This window comes from Phocoena sinus, chromosome 19 (assembly GCF_008692025.1).
Source record: "Phocoena sinus isolate mPhoSin1 chromosome 19, mPhoSin1.pri, whole genome shotgun sequence".
In the NCBI taxonomy this organism is placed as follows: Eukaryota; Metazoa; Chordata; class Mammalia; order Artiodactyla; family Phocoenidae; genus Phocoena; species Phocoena sinus.
In genome coordinates this window covers 17675016-17688504 of record NC_045781.1, presented here as the reverse complement: position 1 = coordinate 17688504, position 13489 = coordinate 17675016, and the positions used below count along the sequence as shown (strand labels likewise).

The window sequence follows — 13489 nt, the reverse complement described above, 5'->3', positions numbered from 1 at the left end:
GGGCGTTAGAGAGCTCCTCCACACCCTCACCAGGCCTCGCCAGTGTTTGTTGCCTTGCTCTACTTTTCAAGTGTTTAAATAAAAGACATTTCCGAGACTTCCCTGGCTGTCCAGTGGTTAACACTCCACACTCCCAACACAGGGTGTGCTGGTTCGATCCCTGGTCGGGGAAGTGGGATCTCCCACATGCCGCACGGAGCGGCCAAAAAAAAAAAAAAAATTCCATACTGCACATGGGTCCTAGAGCCACCATGACACACTTGCCTGAAAAATAAACTATCTGTTCTGTTAACGACAAAGGAGGTTGTACAGGTCACTATAATCTCTCTCCTCTGAGGGAAATGTGGTAGCGAGCTTTACTTCCAAAATAGTTGAGTGATACAGCTCTATCTGTAACCTGGGTCCAACATACTAGCCAGGAAGTGTGCAGACAGAGGGGCAGTGGAAGCTCACATAGGCCTGTTAGAGCCCTGCAGCAGACCTCCTTGGGTTCTTGGCAGCTGCCTGCCTGTCCAGTGCTCCTTGCTGTAGAGAAACCTAACTCTGCATGTTAAAGTCTGTATATGCTAGAAAGTGATGGTTAGTTTCTGAAATACTCACATAAGGATTCCTCAAAATAAGTTCCCTGACGTCACTTAAAATGTGATTCAATATAGTGGAGGATAGTCAATATATTCAATTTGTATATATTATAGTTGGATGTTACAAGTCTATAAGTATACTCACTACAAATAACACATTATAGTGATGGTGAAAAAGAAGAAAGCGAGAAAGGAAAAAGAAATTCTGGTGCTGTCCTTTGCCGTTAAAGAAATGGCGCTATCCAGTTTCCAAAACCCTGGGAGCAGAGTGTTTAAACCAGGGCACGCAGGCAATGGTGGAGAAATGGGCTCCTTCAACCTCTCTGAACCTTGGCTCCCCCATGTGTGATGGGGCCGTAGACGGAACCTACGTCAGCGAGACAACAGGAAATCAATGCATGTGAGAGTTTGAGTTACAGACTCACACAGGGTAAGCACTCAAAGAACGTCTGCTGCTAAGGAGAGACGAGTGACCATACTCCTCTTGTCAGGCATGAATTTGAAGAAATGTTGCAATGTACACATCGATACAGAAAAGTGACAGGAAAATTAGCTTTGGGGGTCAAAGGAAAGAGCAGGATGACCAGCATCAGATGCAAAGCTATGTTGAGAATGTGGAGATGGGGCTCCCCTGGTGGTGCAGTGGTTGAGTCCGCCTGCCGATGCAGGAGATGTGGGTTTGTGCCCCGGTCCGGGAAGATCCCACATGCCGCGGAGCGGCTGGGCCCGTGAGCCATGGCCGCTGAGCCTGCGCGTCCGGAGCCTGTGCTCCGCAACGGGAGAGGCCACAACAGTGAGAGGCCCGTGTACGGCAAAAAAAAAAAAAAAAAAAAAAAAAAAAAGAATGTGAAGATGTTTATCTCTGTTTCTGAAGGACTTGTCTTGAAAGATAAAGGAAAGAGTTTTGAATTTTAGCCTAACAAGACAGAAAATGAGACTGGACATGCTGAAAAGAAATAAGCCCCCAAACAAAAGCCATTAACTGCCGAAGAGAGAAAAGGAAAATCCTCACTAACGCCCTTGACACAACTGACTATCAGTTAACGTCAAGGTGCAGAAGAAACGCTGGAACGATGCAAGCACCTGATTTCTGTGTGGCACGGCATACACGGCGTCGCTGACGCTTCCCTCTTCTTTGCGAGCGCTTGTGTCCCCCAACTCCCTGTGGCTGCCTGACAGGTACGTGTCAGAGTCCTCTTCCTCCTCGTAGCCCAGCATTTCAAAGGATGGCAAAGAGGATCTTCTTCCCGTCTCATTCTGCCTATGTGGTCTGTATTAGAACATTCAAGAGCAAAAGAAACAAACAAGCCACTTAATGCTTCACATAGGTTCATATACGTCTATTAAATGCACTGCCTCAAGTTCCACTGTAAAGTATTACGACCACATTACGAAATATACAGAAGCTAAAGGGTGATATCATCCACAATTCCATCTCTTTGTACACTGTTAGCATTTCTTTCTAGCTTTTCACCTAGGTTTTTATAGTTATTATCACTGCATACATATACAATTTGCCTCCTCGTTAACAAGTTTTTAAAGTCAAAAGGTTAGGTTCATACACCAGTTTTATCACCCGTTCCCCTTACTTAGGTTTTTTCCCCCAATTTTCACCATCATAAATAACCCTGTAATGAATGTCAATGTGTAGCAAATCTCTTCTGTATTGAGGATTAGGCCCATAAACCAAACAACCACGTGGAGAACTGCTGAGTCAAACAGTATAAACACACACACACACAGAAACTACACCACCAACAGCAGGAACGTTTCGTGGGTCCACAGGCGTCCGCGCAAAATCGTTTCCCCAGCCTGCAACTATGTTGGTAATAATTTTCTAAAACTTGCCAAAATCATTGAAACCTCACTGTAAAAATGTGCATTTCTTCCTGAGACTGGATATTTTTCCATGTATTTGGATGTGAGCCCTGGTTCCTCTGCTGTGAATTGTCTGCTCATGGCCTTTGTCCATTTATCTACTCTGCCTGTAGTACATCCATTCCAATATGAAATTAACTTTTCCATCTACTAAAATTAAAACCCTGACTTTGTTTTTACTATAAATATTTTTCCTATTCTATTGATCTTATTTTGACTGTAAATTTTTTTAACATACAGATGATTAAAAAAAAATTTTTTTTTTAACCTTCCAAATTCTTAGCTCGGAAGTACACAGCAGGCATCTCTGTCTGAGAGGCTTGATGAGATTGGGTATAGGATTTCATGGTCTTATTTCTATGTATATAAAAATTAATCTTTTCATTCAATAAGAATTTGTTTTGGTGTATGAATCAGGAAAGGCTCAAAGCTGACTTTTTTCTAATACTGGTAATGAATATACTGTTGAATCCTTCCCCTTCATCTGTGGGGCTGCCTTTATTAAAGATTCAATATGCCTGCAAACACGAGGCTCACCTCAGGGTGTTCACGTGCACCTCTCTATCATTGAACCAGCACTCCTCTACCTTAACTACTTCAACTAAATGTTTTAAAATATGATGGGGCTGGGGCTTCCCTGGTGGCGCAGTGGTTAAGAATCCGCCTGCCAATGCAGGGGACAGGGGTTCGAGCCCTGGTCCAGGAGGATCCCACATGCCGTGGAGCAACTGAGCTCATGCGCCACAACTACTGAGCCGGTGCACCACAACTACTGAAGCCCGTGCACCTAGAGCCCATGCTCCACGACAAGAAAAGCCACTGCAGTGAGAAGCCCACACACCGCGACGAAGAATAGCCCCCGCTCACCACAACTAGAGAAAGCCCGTGTGCAGCAACGAAGATCCAATGCAGCCAAAGATAAATAAGTAGATTTATTTAAAAATATATATATATATGATGGGGCTAATGCAGCCCTCCCCCTGAGTCACTATTCTTCCCTTCCAGATTTCCTCTTATGGTCTTATCTGCTTATTCTTTCCAATGAATTTCAGAATCACTTCCTCATCTTCAGTTCTTATTCAGCCAAAGTATAAATTTTCTTACCAGGAGAAAAACAGGCTATATTCAAACATCTCAGAAATGGAGTCAAGATTAAAATTCAAAAACCAAAAATATAAACACATCCTAGAAGGAAATATGTGAGCATCTGTATAATGCTGTAATAGGGAAACTCTTCCTAGATTTGACAATAATGTCAGAGACTACAAAGACTGCTAGCTCTTAATACATAAAAATAAAGAATATTTTGGTATGTTAAAAACAACTCAAAAACCAAAATTGAATCAACATGGCAGATACAAGGCAAATCTAGTGATGCATCCCCCACCTCCACCCCACAAGCCCTTAAAGTCCTCAGGGTCTTCCCACTGCTCCTGGGGGAGATACCAAACCTCAGAACAGGATACCAAAGGCACCCCCAGCCTGCCCACTCCTCCAGCACCATCTCGGATGACTCCCCACCTCACCTGACTCCTCCCAGCCACAAATGTCTTCCTTCAGTTGCTCACATATGTCATGCTCCCTCTTCTCTCATCCCAGCCCCACACTGACCACCTCCCAACCCATTCCCAGTTGGTTCCTGTATGGCCCGCAGCTCTCCCCCAGTGCCCTCTCCCGTAGGAGGAAACCTTCCCGGATCCTGGCTCTATGTCAGCTCTAATCCAGCTCAAGCAGTAGAGAAAGTGATGTTAAAGAAGAAAGCTTACAGTAGGTGTCAACAAAGGTAAATTCAGTGTGACCGTTCAGAGAGGAGATACACGAGAACTGGAGACTGACAACTCTCACCATCTAGGCTGTGCCTCAAAGCAACACCGAATTCACCAGCTCAGCGCTGCCACGAAGGCAACCGGTGTCTTCACAAGCTATAATTTAACAAGATCCACTCCAGAGAAAATTCGGATACAATTCAAGACTGACTAATGTCCCAAGACAGTATCCCTTTGACACTGGAGATGAAAACCTGAGTACTAAGCTCTACTCCTAGCCACATGCACCCACATGCACACACACACACGCTCAGAACTGCCCTGCCTCTGTCCCGAGAGGAAGCTGAACCCGTGACGTGGTCCTTACTGATGCCTCAGCTCCGAGGTGGTGGCATAGGGCTCGAGGAAACTGTCCTTTTCAAGGTAGGTCGTGTCACTCTCAGAGTGGGATCTCCGGCGAGGCTGAGGAATGGCAAAAGTCCGGCCAGTCAATGTTGTTGCTAGAATGGCTGCAGCCAGAGCAGATCTATGGACAAAAACATCCCAGTGAGCCAGTGAGACACGAAGCCTCAAGGTGAAGGTTGAACAACAGGATACATGAATTAATCAAGGTTTACTTTCAGTTCTACAGTGTTCAGTGTGTATCTACTGGCTACGTGCCTGTAGTCTGTTATGTGCCATCGCACAATCTCACTTCATTCTCACAGCAACTGTATGAATGGATATTACTGTCATCTCCATTTTTCAAAGATATTAAATGACTTGTCTAAGCTTTCCTAGCTAATGGGAGATGAAACCAGGTCTGTAATCCAGGCAGTCTATATTCAAGTAGTGTTCCTATTAAAATGAAAGATCAGAATGGGGGAAAAAAAGGAGAAATAAAAAGATACAAAAGAAATGAAAAGGAATTTGAAAATTTTGCAAATTATTCAAAACTATAATAAAGGACAGACAGAGTAATGGGTTTACCCTCCGCTTGAAAAAGCAAAATAAACAATTAATTGTCCCAGCTTACTGCCTGAGAAAACTTCCAGGTCACAGCACAGGGAGGAGGAAATGAGGTGGAGGCAGGCCGAGGTGTGGAAATGGAGTGGAGAGTCAGGGAACACCAAGGCAGATAGAATTTGCAGGAAAGAAGACCAGAAAGGAAAGAGCTGAACAGAGAGAACTCCAGAAACCTGCAGAAGGCCCCTGAGTGCCCAGCAAAATGCTCGTCAGTGCAAGAGTGTGAGGACACTACGGAAGGCTGGGGGAGAGCCATCCACGAGGATGAGAGGAACAGCGCCAGGTGCTCACACGGGGCTGTGGACAGTGACTGTTCCCACCACACAGATGGGAACACATTATAATTCATGGGACACTGGGTACTCTAAGGGTGGTGCAGAATAAGTAGCCCTAGACTGAACACTGCTCCAGACCCTGCCTAACAAATCATAAAAGCAAGACCCAAAAGATCAAACTGGTTCCAAGTAATTCAACTGCATCCCAGAAAAAAATTCAAGAAGACTTGTGGGAATACAAAAATATCCATCACTCGACAAGGTAAAACTCACAAAAGTGTCTAGTTTGCAAACATACATAAACTAGGCATGCAAAGAGACAGAAAAACATGACCCATACTGAAGAGAATAATCAATCAAAACCCATTCAGAACTGACACGTTAGAAGTAACAGAGAGGGACATTAAGACAGTTATTATAATTATGTTCCATATGTTCCAAAAGGTAAGTAGAGACATGGAATATTATTAAAAAGACTTGAACTTCAGGAGATGGAAATTACACTGGATGGGATTAACAGTAGGTTAGTGAAATTAAAGGTGAAACAATAGAAAATAACCAAAATGAAATACAGAGAGGAAAAAATAACTTAAAGAGCATAGTAAGATATGAGATTAAAAATGCTATTGTTTTGTGTTTTAAGCCACTAAGTTTTGGGAACTCCCTGGCAGTCCAGTGGTTAGGACTCCGTGCTTTCACTGCCAAGGGCCTGGGTTCAATCCCTGGTCAGGGAACGAAGATCCCGCAAGCCACACGGCATGGCAAAGAAAAAAAACAGCCACTAAGTTTTGGTGTAATTACTTACATGGCAATAGATAACTTTCATCAAATGGTGCTGGAACAACTGGATACCCACGTGCAAAAAAGTGAACTTGAATCTATACCTCCCACACCATACACAAAAATTAACTCAAAATGCATCATAGACCTAAATGTAAAGGCTAAAACTATAAAACTTCCGGAAGAAAATATAGGATAAAATGCTTTATGACCTTGGGTTAGGTAAAGATTTCTTAGATATGATACTGAAATCATGATCTGTAAAAGAAAAAGCTGACAAGCTGACCTTCGTAAACATTAAGAATTTCTGCTCTCTGAAAGGCTGTTAAGAAAATGAAAAGATAAGCCATAGATGGGGAGAAAATATTTGCAAATCACATATTTGTATGTGATTTGTATGTGATACAAGAACTTGTATCCAGAATATATATCCAGAATAGTGTATATATACAGTAATAGGAACAAAACCCAATATTTTAAAGTGGGCAAAAGATTTTACCAAAGAAGATATACTTTACCAAAGAAGATATACAATGGCAAATAAGCACATGAAAAGATGTTCAGGGACTTCCCGGGTGGCGCAGTGGTTGGGAGTCCACCTGCCAATGCAGGGGACACAGGTTCGAGCCCTGGTCTGGGAGGAACCTACATGCCACGGAGCAGCTGGGCCCGCACACCGCAACTGCTGAGCTTGTGCTCTAGAGCCCGTGAGCCACAACTGCTAGGCCCGCGTGCCACAACTACTGAAGCCTGCACGCCTGGAGCCCGTGCTCTGCAACAGGAGAGGCCACCGCGATGAGAGGCCCGCGCACTGCGGCTAAGAGTGGCCCCCACTCGGCGCAACTAGAGAGAGCCTGTGAGCGGCAGTGAAGACCCAACACAGCCAAAAATAACTAAATAAATAAAGTTATATATAAAAAAAAAGATGTTTAACACCATTAGTTACTAGAGAAATGCAAAATAAAACCATAAAGATACCACTACACACCTATTAGAATGTCCAAAATTTAAAAGACTGGCTAAGACAATCCGTTCAACCTGGGGCTGGCAGAATGGCTCTCACAAACAAGGGTGGAGAGAAGAAGGGGCCAGTCTGCCATCAATGAGGTGGTGACCAGAGAATAATCCACCAACATTCACAAGCACATCCATGCAGCAAGTTTCAAGGAAGGTGCCCCTTGGACACCTGAAGAGATCCAGAAATTTGCCAGGAAGTTGACGGGAACCACAGATGTGCACATGGACTCCAGGCTCAACAAAACTGTCTGGTCCAAAGGAATAAGGACCATCCCATACTTTATCAGTATGGTTGTCCAGAAAGTGCAATGAAGATGAAGATTCACCAAACAAGCTCTGCACGTTGTTATCTATGCACCTGTCACCACCTTCAAAAACCTATAGACAGGGATTTCCCTGGTGGTGCAGTGGTTAAGAATCTGCCTGCCAAGGCAGGGGACATGGGTTTGAGCCCTGGTCTGGGAAGATCCCACATGCCACGGAGCAACTAAGCCCGTGTGCCATAACTACTGAGCCTGTGCTCTAGAGCCCGCGAGCCACAACTACTGAGCCTATACAGCACAACTACTGAAGCTCGTGAGCCTAGAACCCGTGCGCCACAACAAGAGAAGCCACTGCAATGAGAAGCCTGCACACGGCAACAAAGAGTAGCCCCCACTCGCCACAACTAGAGAAAGCTCGTGCACAGCAATGAAGACCCAACACAGCCAAAAATAAATAAATAAATAAAACCCCAAAAAAACCTATAGACAGTCAACGTGAATGAGAGCTAATGGCTAATTGTCAAATAGTTATAAAGCCACAGACACAGACACACACACACACCTGATCAAACCAAGTATTGGTGAGCACGTGAAGAAAATGGAACTCATACCCTGCTGGTGGGTACATATATGGAATAACAACTTTGGAAATAGTTTGGAAGTTTCTTAATAGGTTAAATATATCCCTAGTATATGACCCACCTATTCCACTCCTAAATATTTACCCAAGAGAAATGAAACCACAGGTCCAAAGATTAGTGCACAATATTCATGGCAGCTTTATTTCTAGTAGCCAAGAAACTAGAAACCACCCAAATATCCATCAACAGGTGAATGGACGAACAGTGGCATATTCACATACTGGAATACCACTCAGCAATTACAAGGATGAATTACTGATTTTCACAACAATATGGATGAATCTCAAAATAATTATGTTGAGTGAAAGAACCCAGCATAAGTATTTTGTATAATTCCGTTTATAAAAAAGTCTAGAAAATGGAGGTTAATCTTATAGTGATAGAAACAGATCGATGGCTGCCTGGGATGGGGATGAGGGTGGGCTGGGCCGAGGTATGGGAAGTGAGGCGGGGGAAGGAGGGAGGAATTACAAAGGGGCATGAGGAAACTTGAGGGGATGATAGATACATTTATTATCTTGATTATGGTGATGGTCTCACAGGTATAAACATATGTCATAACATCAAATTATTCATTTAAATAGGTACAGTTTATTGTACACCCATTATATAATAAAACTGCTTTAAAAAAGATAAAAGACTATCTAAAGCAAAAATAAGAACACCATATTGTGGGGTTTATAACATATAGAATTAAAACGTATAACGACAGTAGCAAAGAATGGGAAGGAGGAAACAGAAGTGATTGCTGGAAGATTCTTACACTATTACGCTAGACGCGAAGTGAAATAATGTCAGAGGTTAATTTGAATGTTAGTTTTTAGAGTAAAATAACCTAGAAATCGGCCAAATTTGCCAAAACCATGTTGACTATTTGGGGCTAATAAAGATTATAATCCAGAAATATATTTTTGGAAAACACGGGAGACTACAAAGATTTTCTAACGAGTCTACAGCATGCTTGCCGCGAAAGGACGTGGTCTTTTGTTTGTTTTTCTGCTTTATAATGGAATGTGAAGCTAACTCTCTCACTACTGCTGCTACATAAACATTTCAGTTCTAATGACACAACTTAAGGGTTGTTCACACAAACACTGAAGAGCCAGACAGACCTTCAAGTCCATCGCAGCGATGCCACCACCCACCAGCCATGAGACCCTGCGCCAATGACTAACACTTGAGCTCAAAACAGAGATGCCAACAGGGCCTCTCTCACAGGATCGTTGAGAGGATGAAATGAAACAGTGCTTCTTAAGCACTCACCAGAGTCCTTGGCTCAGAGGCAACACTAATAAATGGCTCTTCTTGTTATCAAGATTGTACCGAAGGAAAAAACAAACACTAAAAATAGTTCAAAGTGTTTATTATCAGGAGGCATACAATATTCAAAGAACACTAAAAGAAGGTACCACCCTTGAGTGAAATTATTTCTCATTGTTAACAGTTAAGCCATGTATCCATGTATTTTATGGATTAAAAAGAAAGTCTAGGGCTTCCCTGGTGGCGCAGTGGTTGAGAGTCCGCCTGCCGATGCAGGGGACACGGGTTCGTGCCCGGTTCCGGGAAGATCCCACGTGCCGCGGAATGGCTGGGCCCGTGAGCCAGGGCTGCTGGGCCTGCGCGTCCGGAGCCTGTGCTCCACAGCGGGAGAGGCCATAGCAGTGAGAGGCTCGCGTACCGCAAAAAAAAAAAGAAAGTCTAAAATTCTCCTGTGCCTAAAATTTTGGAGGGCATAGGCAGGGGTCTTAGGCATAAAAGAAGTCAGTTCTCTGGTGTGTTAGGAGCACTGAAGGATAGGGGTATCTCGGGCCCTGGCAAGCGAGCTCACTTCTCCTTCCTTCCTGCAAAGCAGTTCTTCTGAAAGGCAGACTTGTGTTTAAAAAGAAAATTATGTGCACATTTCAAATTCCTTTTAACATACTATCAACCTAAATATTTGTGCTTCAGTGTTTTATATTTTGAAAAATTGCATTCAATTATGACATGTGAGAACTCCACAGACCTGAAAGGAACAGACCATTATCCCACGGAGAAACCATATTAAGTGCTTCGTTATGGAACCGTGATACATATTGCAAAGGACATGATTCTAATCACCCTCCTTGTGATTTTCTTACCCATCTGAACAGTTCCGGGACCCAGCACTTGGTGGCTGAGCTCAGGGTGACCTCAGTGCCTGCTCACCCGAGACTCACCTTGGTCTCTCTGGAGAGAGGCTGGGGCCACGTGGAGGAGGTGTGCGGGGCACAGCTGGCTTCGGTGCAATGCTGGCTGCAGGGAGAAGGCCATGGATGATGTGTTTCTGCACAAATGAAACCCAGCAGAGGTCAATGGGATCATCTCTGGGGACTGCGACCACACCTCCCTGGGCCTGGAAGGGAACACCTGCACTGGTCACCCAGGGATCTAGTCACACCAGGAGGTCCACTCCTCCCCCTGCCATCCTCAAGCCCCATCTGGCCAGGCACACGTGCCCATGCAGGGAGCACCATATAGCTGCCCTCGGTGGGGACCCTCTGGCCCTTCCTTCCTCAGAACAGCTTCCCTGACCATCCCGCAGAGTCACCCTCCAGCACCCCCAACTGGTCTCACAGCACTGCCCCTGATGACCCTACTTACTCACTTGCCGCCCCCTCGGCTGGATGGAAGCTTCCTAAGAGCATGCAACCTTCTTGTCTTTATCAACCCTGGAACTCTGGCACTTAGCACATTGTCTAACACCTGGTAGGGGCTTAATAAGGATTTTAGGTAGTTTATCTCAAAGATGCAGAGTAACGAAAACTATTTCTCACACACAATGAAAGTCGGAGAATCCTGCTTTAGGCAACTGGGAGGCCCTGAGAAGTTTCTGAGTGTAACCCAATCTTCATTTCCTGTGCACCAGCCATTCATTTGTATCTACTAGAGGCAAAACGCCATGACAGCATTTCACGACAATGAAGAAATCTTGTCCTCATCTTTAAGGAGGGACAGTACAGAGGAGAAACACCCAGATATTTATAATACAACACAGAATCATGGAAAGTGCCAAGGGAGAGGTAAAGACAAAGTGCTGAGGTGACCCAGGGAGGGAAAGGCTCCTTCAGATCTGGGGGCCAGCAAAGGGACCGCTGATGTCCTGTTGGAAAAAATCTCAGAGCATTTAGACTGGGTCTTCAAAGATGGCCACTGCTCTCACATTTGGGAAATGCGATAGAAAGGCATTCCAGGAGGAGGGAGCAACAGAAACAAAGGAATGAAGCAAGACGTTAGTGGCAGTGTTCTAGAAATAAGCACTCCAGTTCGCTGGAACACAGAGGCATCTGAGTTGGAGAGGCTAGAAAAATGAGCTGGAGTCAGAGTGGGGACTGTTTCCATTTAAGAGTTTTGATACCAGACTAAGGAGATCTTGTGACCTAGTGAGAAGCACCCACTGAAAGTGGCCCCGGGGGAAGACTAATCGGGCTGGGGTGGGCACAAGGTACGGGGGCGGAAAGGAAGGTGCGACCAAGAGGAAGAGCCCGGGGTCTGGGCATACTTCAGGAGTGAGGGACGAGCAGGCCTTCCAAATGTCTTCTGCAGCGCTCCCACCCCCCACCCCCAGTCCCACGTTCATGGCCAACCCCAAGAGCAGGTATTCCAGAGCAGCCACTGCTGTATCCCACCATTCTCCAGGATATACACTTGTCTGCCGCCTCCCCCATCCCCCACTGCCTGGCAGATGCTCAAGGACAAGAAAGGTTTTTCTTCACCTTTGAATCCCCAGGGGCTGGCATCCAGAAGGTCCTTCAAAAAGGCCTCATGAGTTTTGTTTATTTATTTATTTATTTTTTGATAGAGTGAATCTCCCATAGTATGCTGAACATTTCTTCCCTGTACCACGATAATCATTTCCTAACTATGGTTCTCCTGCCTCTAGTCTCTAATAAAACACAGGATGATCCTACCTCAACCCAGCATGAAAACTCTCGGGTTGACAGAGAAATGTCCTCTCCTGGCACAGAAGGCTGCTAAGGCTGCTATCAGTTGGTTCCTATCAATGGCCCCAGATTCTTTTCTGGCAGGCCCTCCTCATCCCTACACATGCTGTAGCACTCAGAATTGCCTTCCTGTTCCCACGTAGCAAATGACTCTTTGTCAGACTTTTGTACATGCTGTTTTCTCCACCTGGAATTCTATTTCCTTACTCCTCCCAAGGCCCAGGTCAACTCTCTCGGCTGACTTTACTGCCCCTTCCGGTATATGCCTCTTCGGCACTTTTTCCCTCACCATTTTGTGTTGAATGACTTATAGGTTTGTCTACCCTTTAGCCTTTGGGGCCATAGGCTGTCAATCAATTGTGAATATCTGGCACACGCACAGTAGGAACTCAGTAATACAACAAAAACCTCAATAAAGATGCTGAGTTAGCAAAATTGCACTGGAAAAATATGCTTCAACTATGCCTTCCTTGCTTCTCAACATCCACCTGTCTAAAATGACTTCAGCAGGTCATAGGGCTGAGAACAGGAAGCCAAGTCAGACATGCTTTCTGATCCCAATCTGAAACGGAGTTCAGGAGTACCCTTATCAAAATGCTTTCTCTGTATTTAAAGTATTAAGTTTATGGAGAACTGGATGTAAGTACGTCTGGGGTTTCACCAGGGAAGTATGGAAAAGGGAGACAGGAGCAACGCCATTGCGGTGGGGGGCAGTGGTTACAAAGAAGTATCATAGGAGGAGGGGTCAGAGAATGAGCCTGGACGTGTGCGCCCGCAGTGCCAGAGTGGCCACGGTAAGGTCTGCAGGGAAGCATTCCAGGCAGAAGAAAGAGCAAAGACAAAGGCCTGAATAAACCTAAAGGTGGGAATAGCTGGAGCGTCTGTGTGTGTGACTTGTGGGCAGTGGGCACGATCAGAATTGCATTTTAAAAGAATCCCTTTGGCTGCTTTGTGGAGAACGGACCTAGGGGAAGGGCAGGAACGGAGACCGAGAAATAGGGAGGAGTTGCTGCAGCAGTGCAGGTAGACGATGGAGGGCGGGGTGGGAGCGGGGACGGCTGCCAGATGCATTTGGTGGGTGGAATCTATGGAACTTGCTGGTGGGGTGTACATGGTGCGTGGCGGAGGAAAGAATCAAGAATGACTTCCCACAGAGGAATATTCAGTAGTGGAGCAAGTTTGTGCCGGCAGGAGTGAACTCCCGACACCGGAGCGAAAGTTACAGGTGAGACAGGGCGAATCCTATCGACTGAGGCCGACACTGGGATAGAGGATCCGTGTTCCAAACACGAAAATTCAGGGCTTCTCGAAAGAAAAACCAATT

The 13489-nt window shown here is 45.1% G+C and overlaps 1 protein-coding gene across 4 annotated transcripts in view; it reads right to left on the bottom strand.

Annotated features, from left to right (window-relative positions):
* CEP89 (centrosomal protein 89) overlaps positions 1-13489 on the bottom strand; it is an 81001-nt gene that overhangs the window by 67276 nt on the left and 236 nt on the right. For all 4 annotated transcript variants that reach the window (XM_032613756.1, XM_032613757.1, XM_032613758.1 and 1 more), the window contains exons 2-4: positions 10402-10508; positions 4593-4751; positions 1665-1851 (exon numbers count right to left, since the gene is read on the bottom strand). In XM_032613756.1, coding sequence (XP_032469647.1) covers positions 1665-1851; positions 4593-4751; positions 10402-10508 — 453 coding nt within the window. The remainder of the gene's footprint in view (positions 1-1664; positions 1852-4592; positions 4752-10401; positions 10509-13489) is intronic.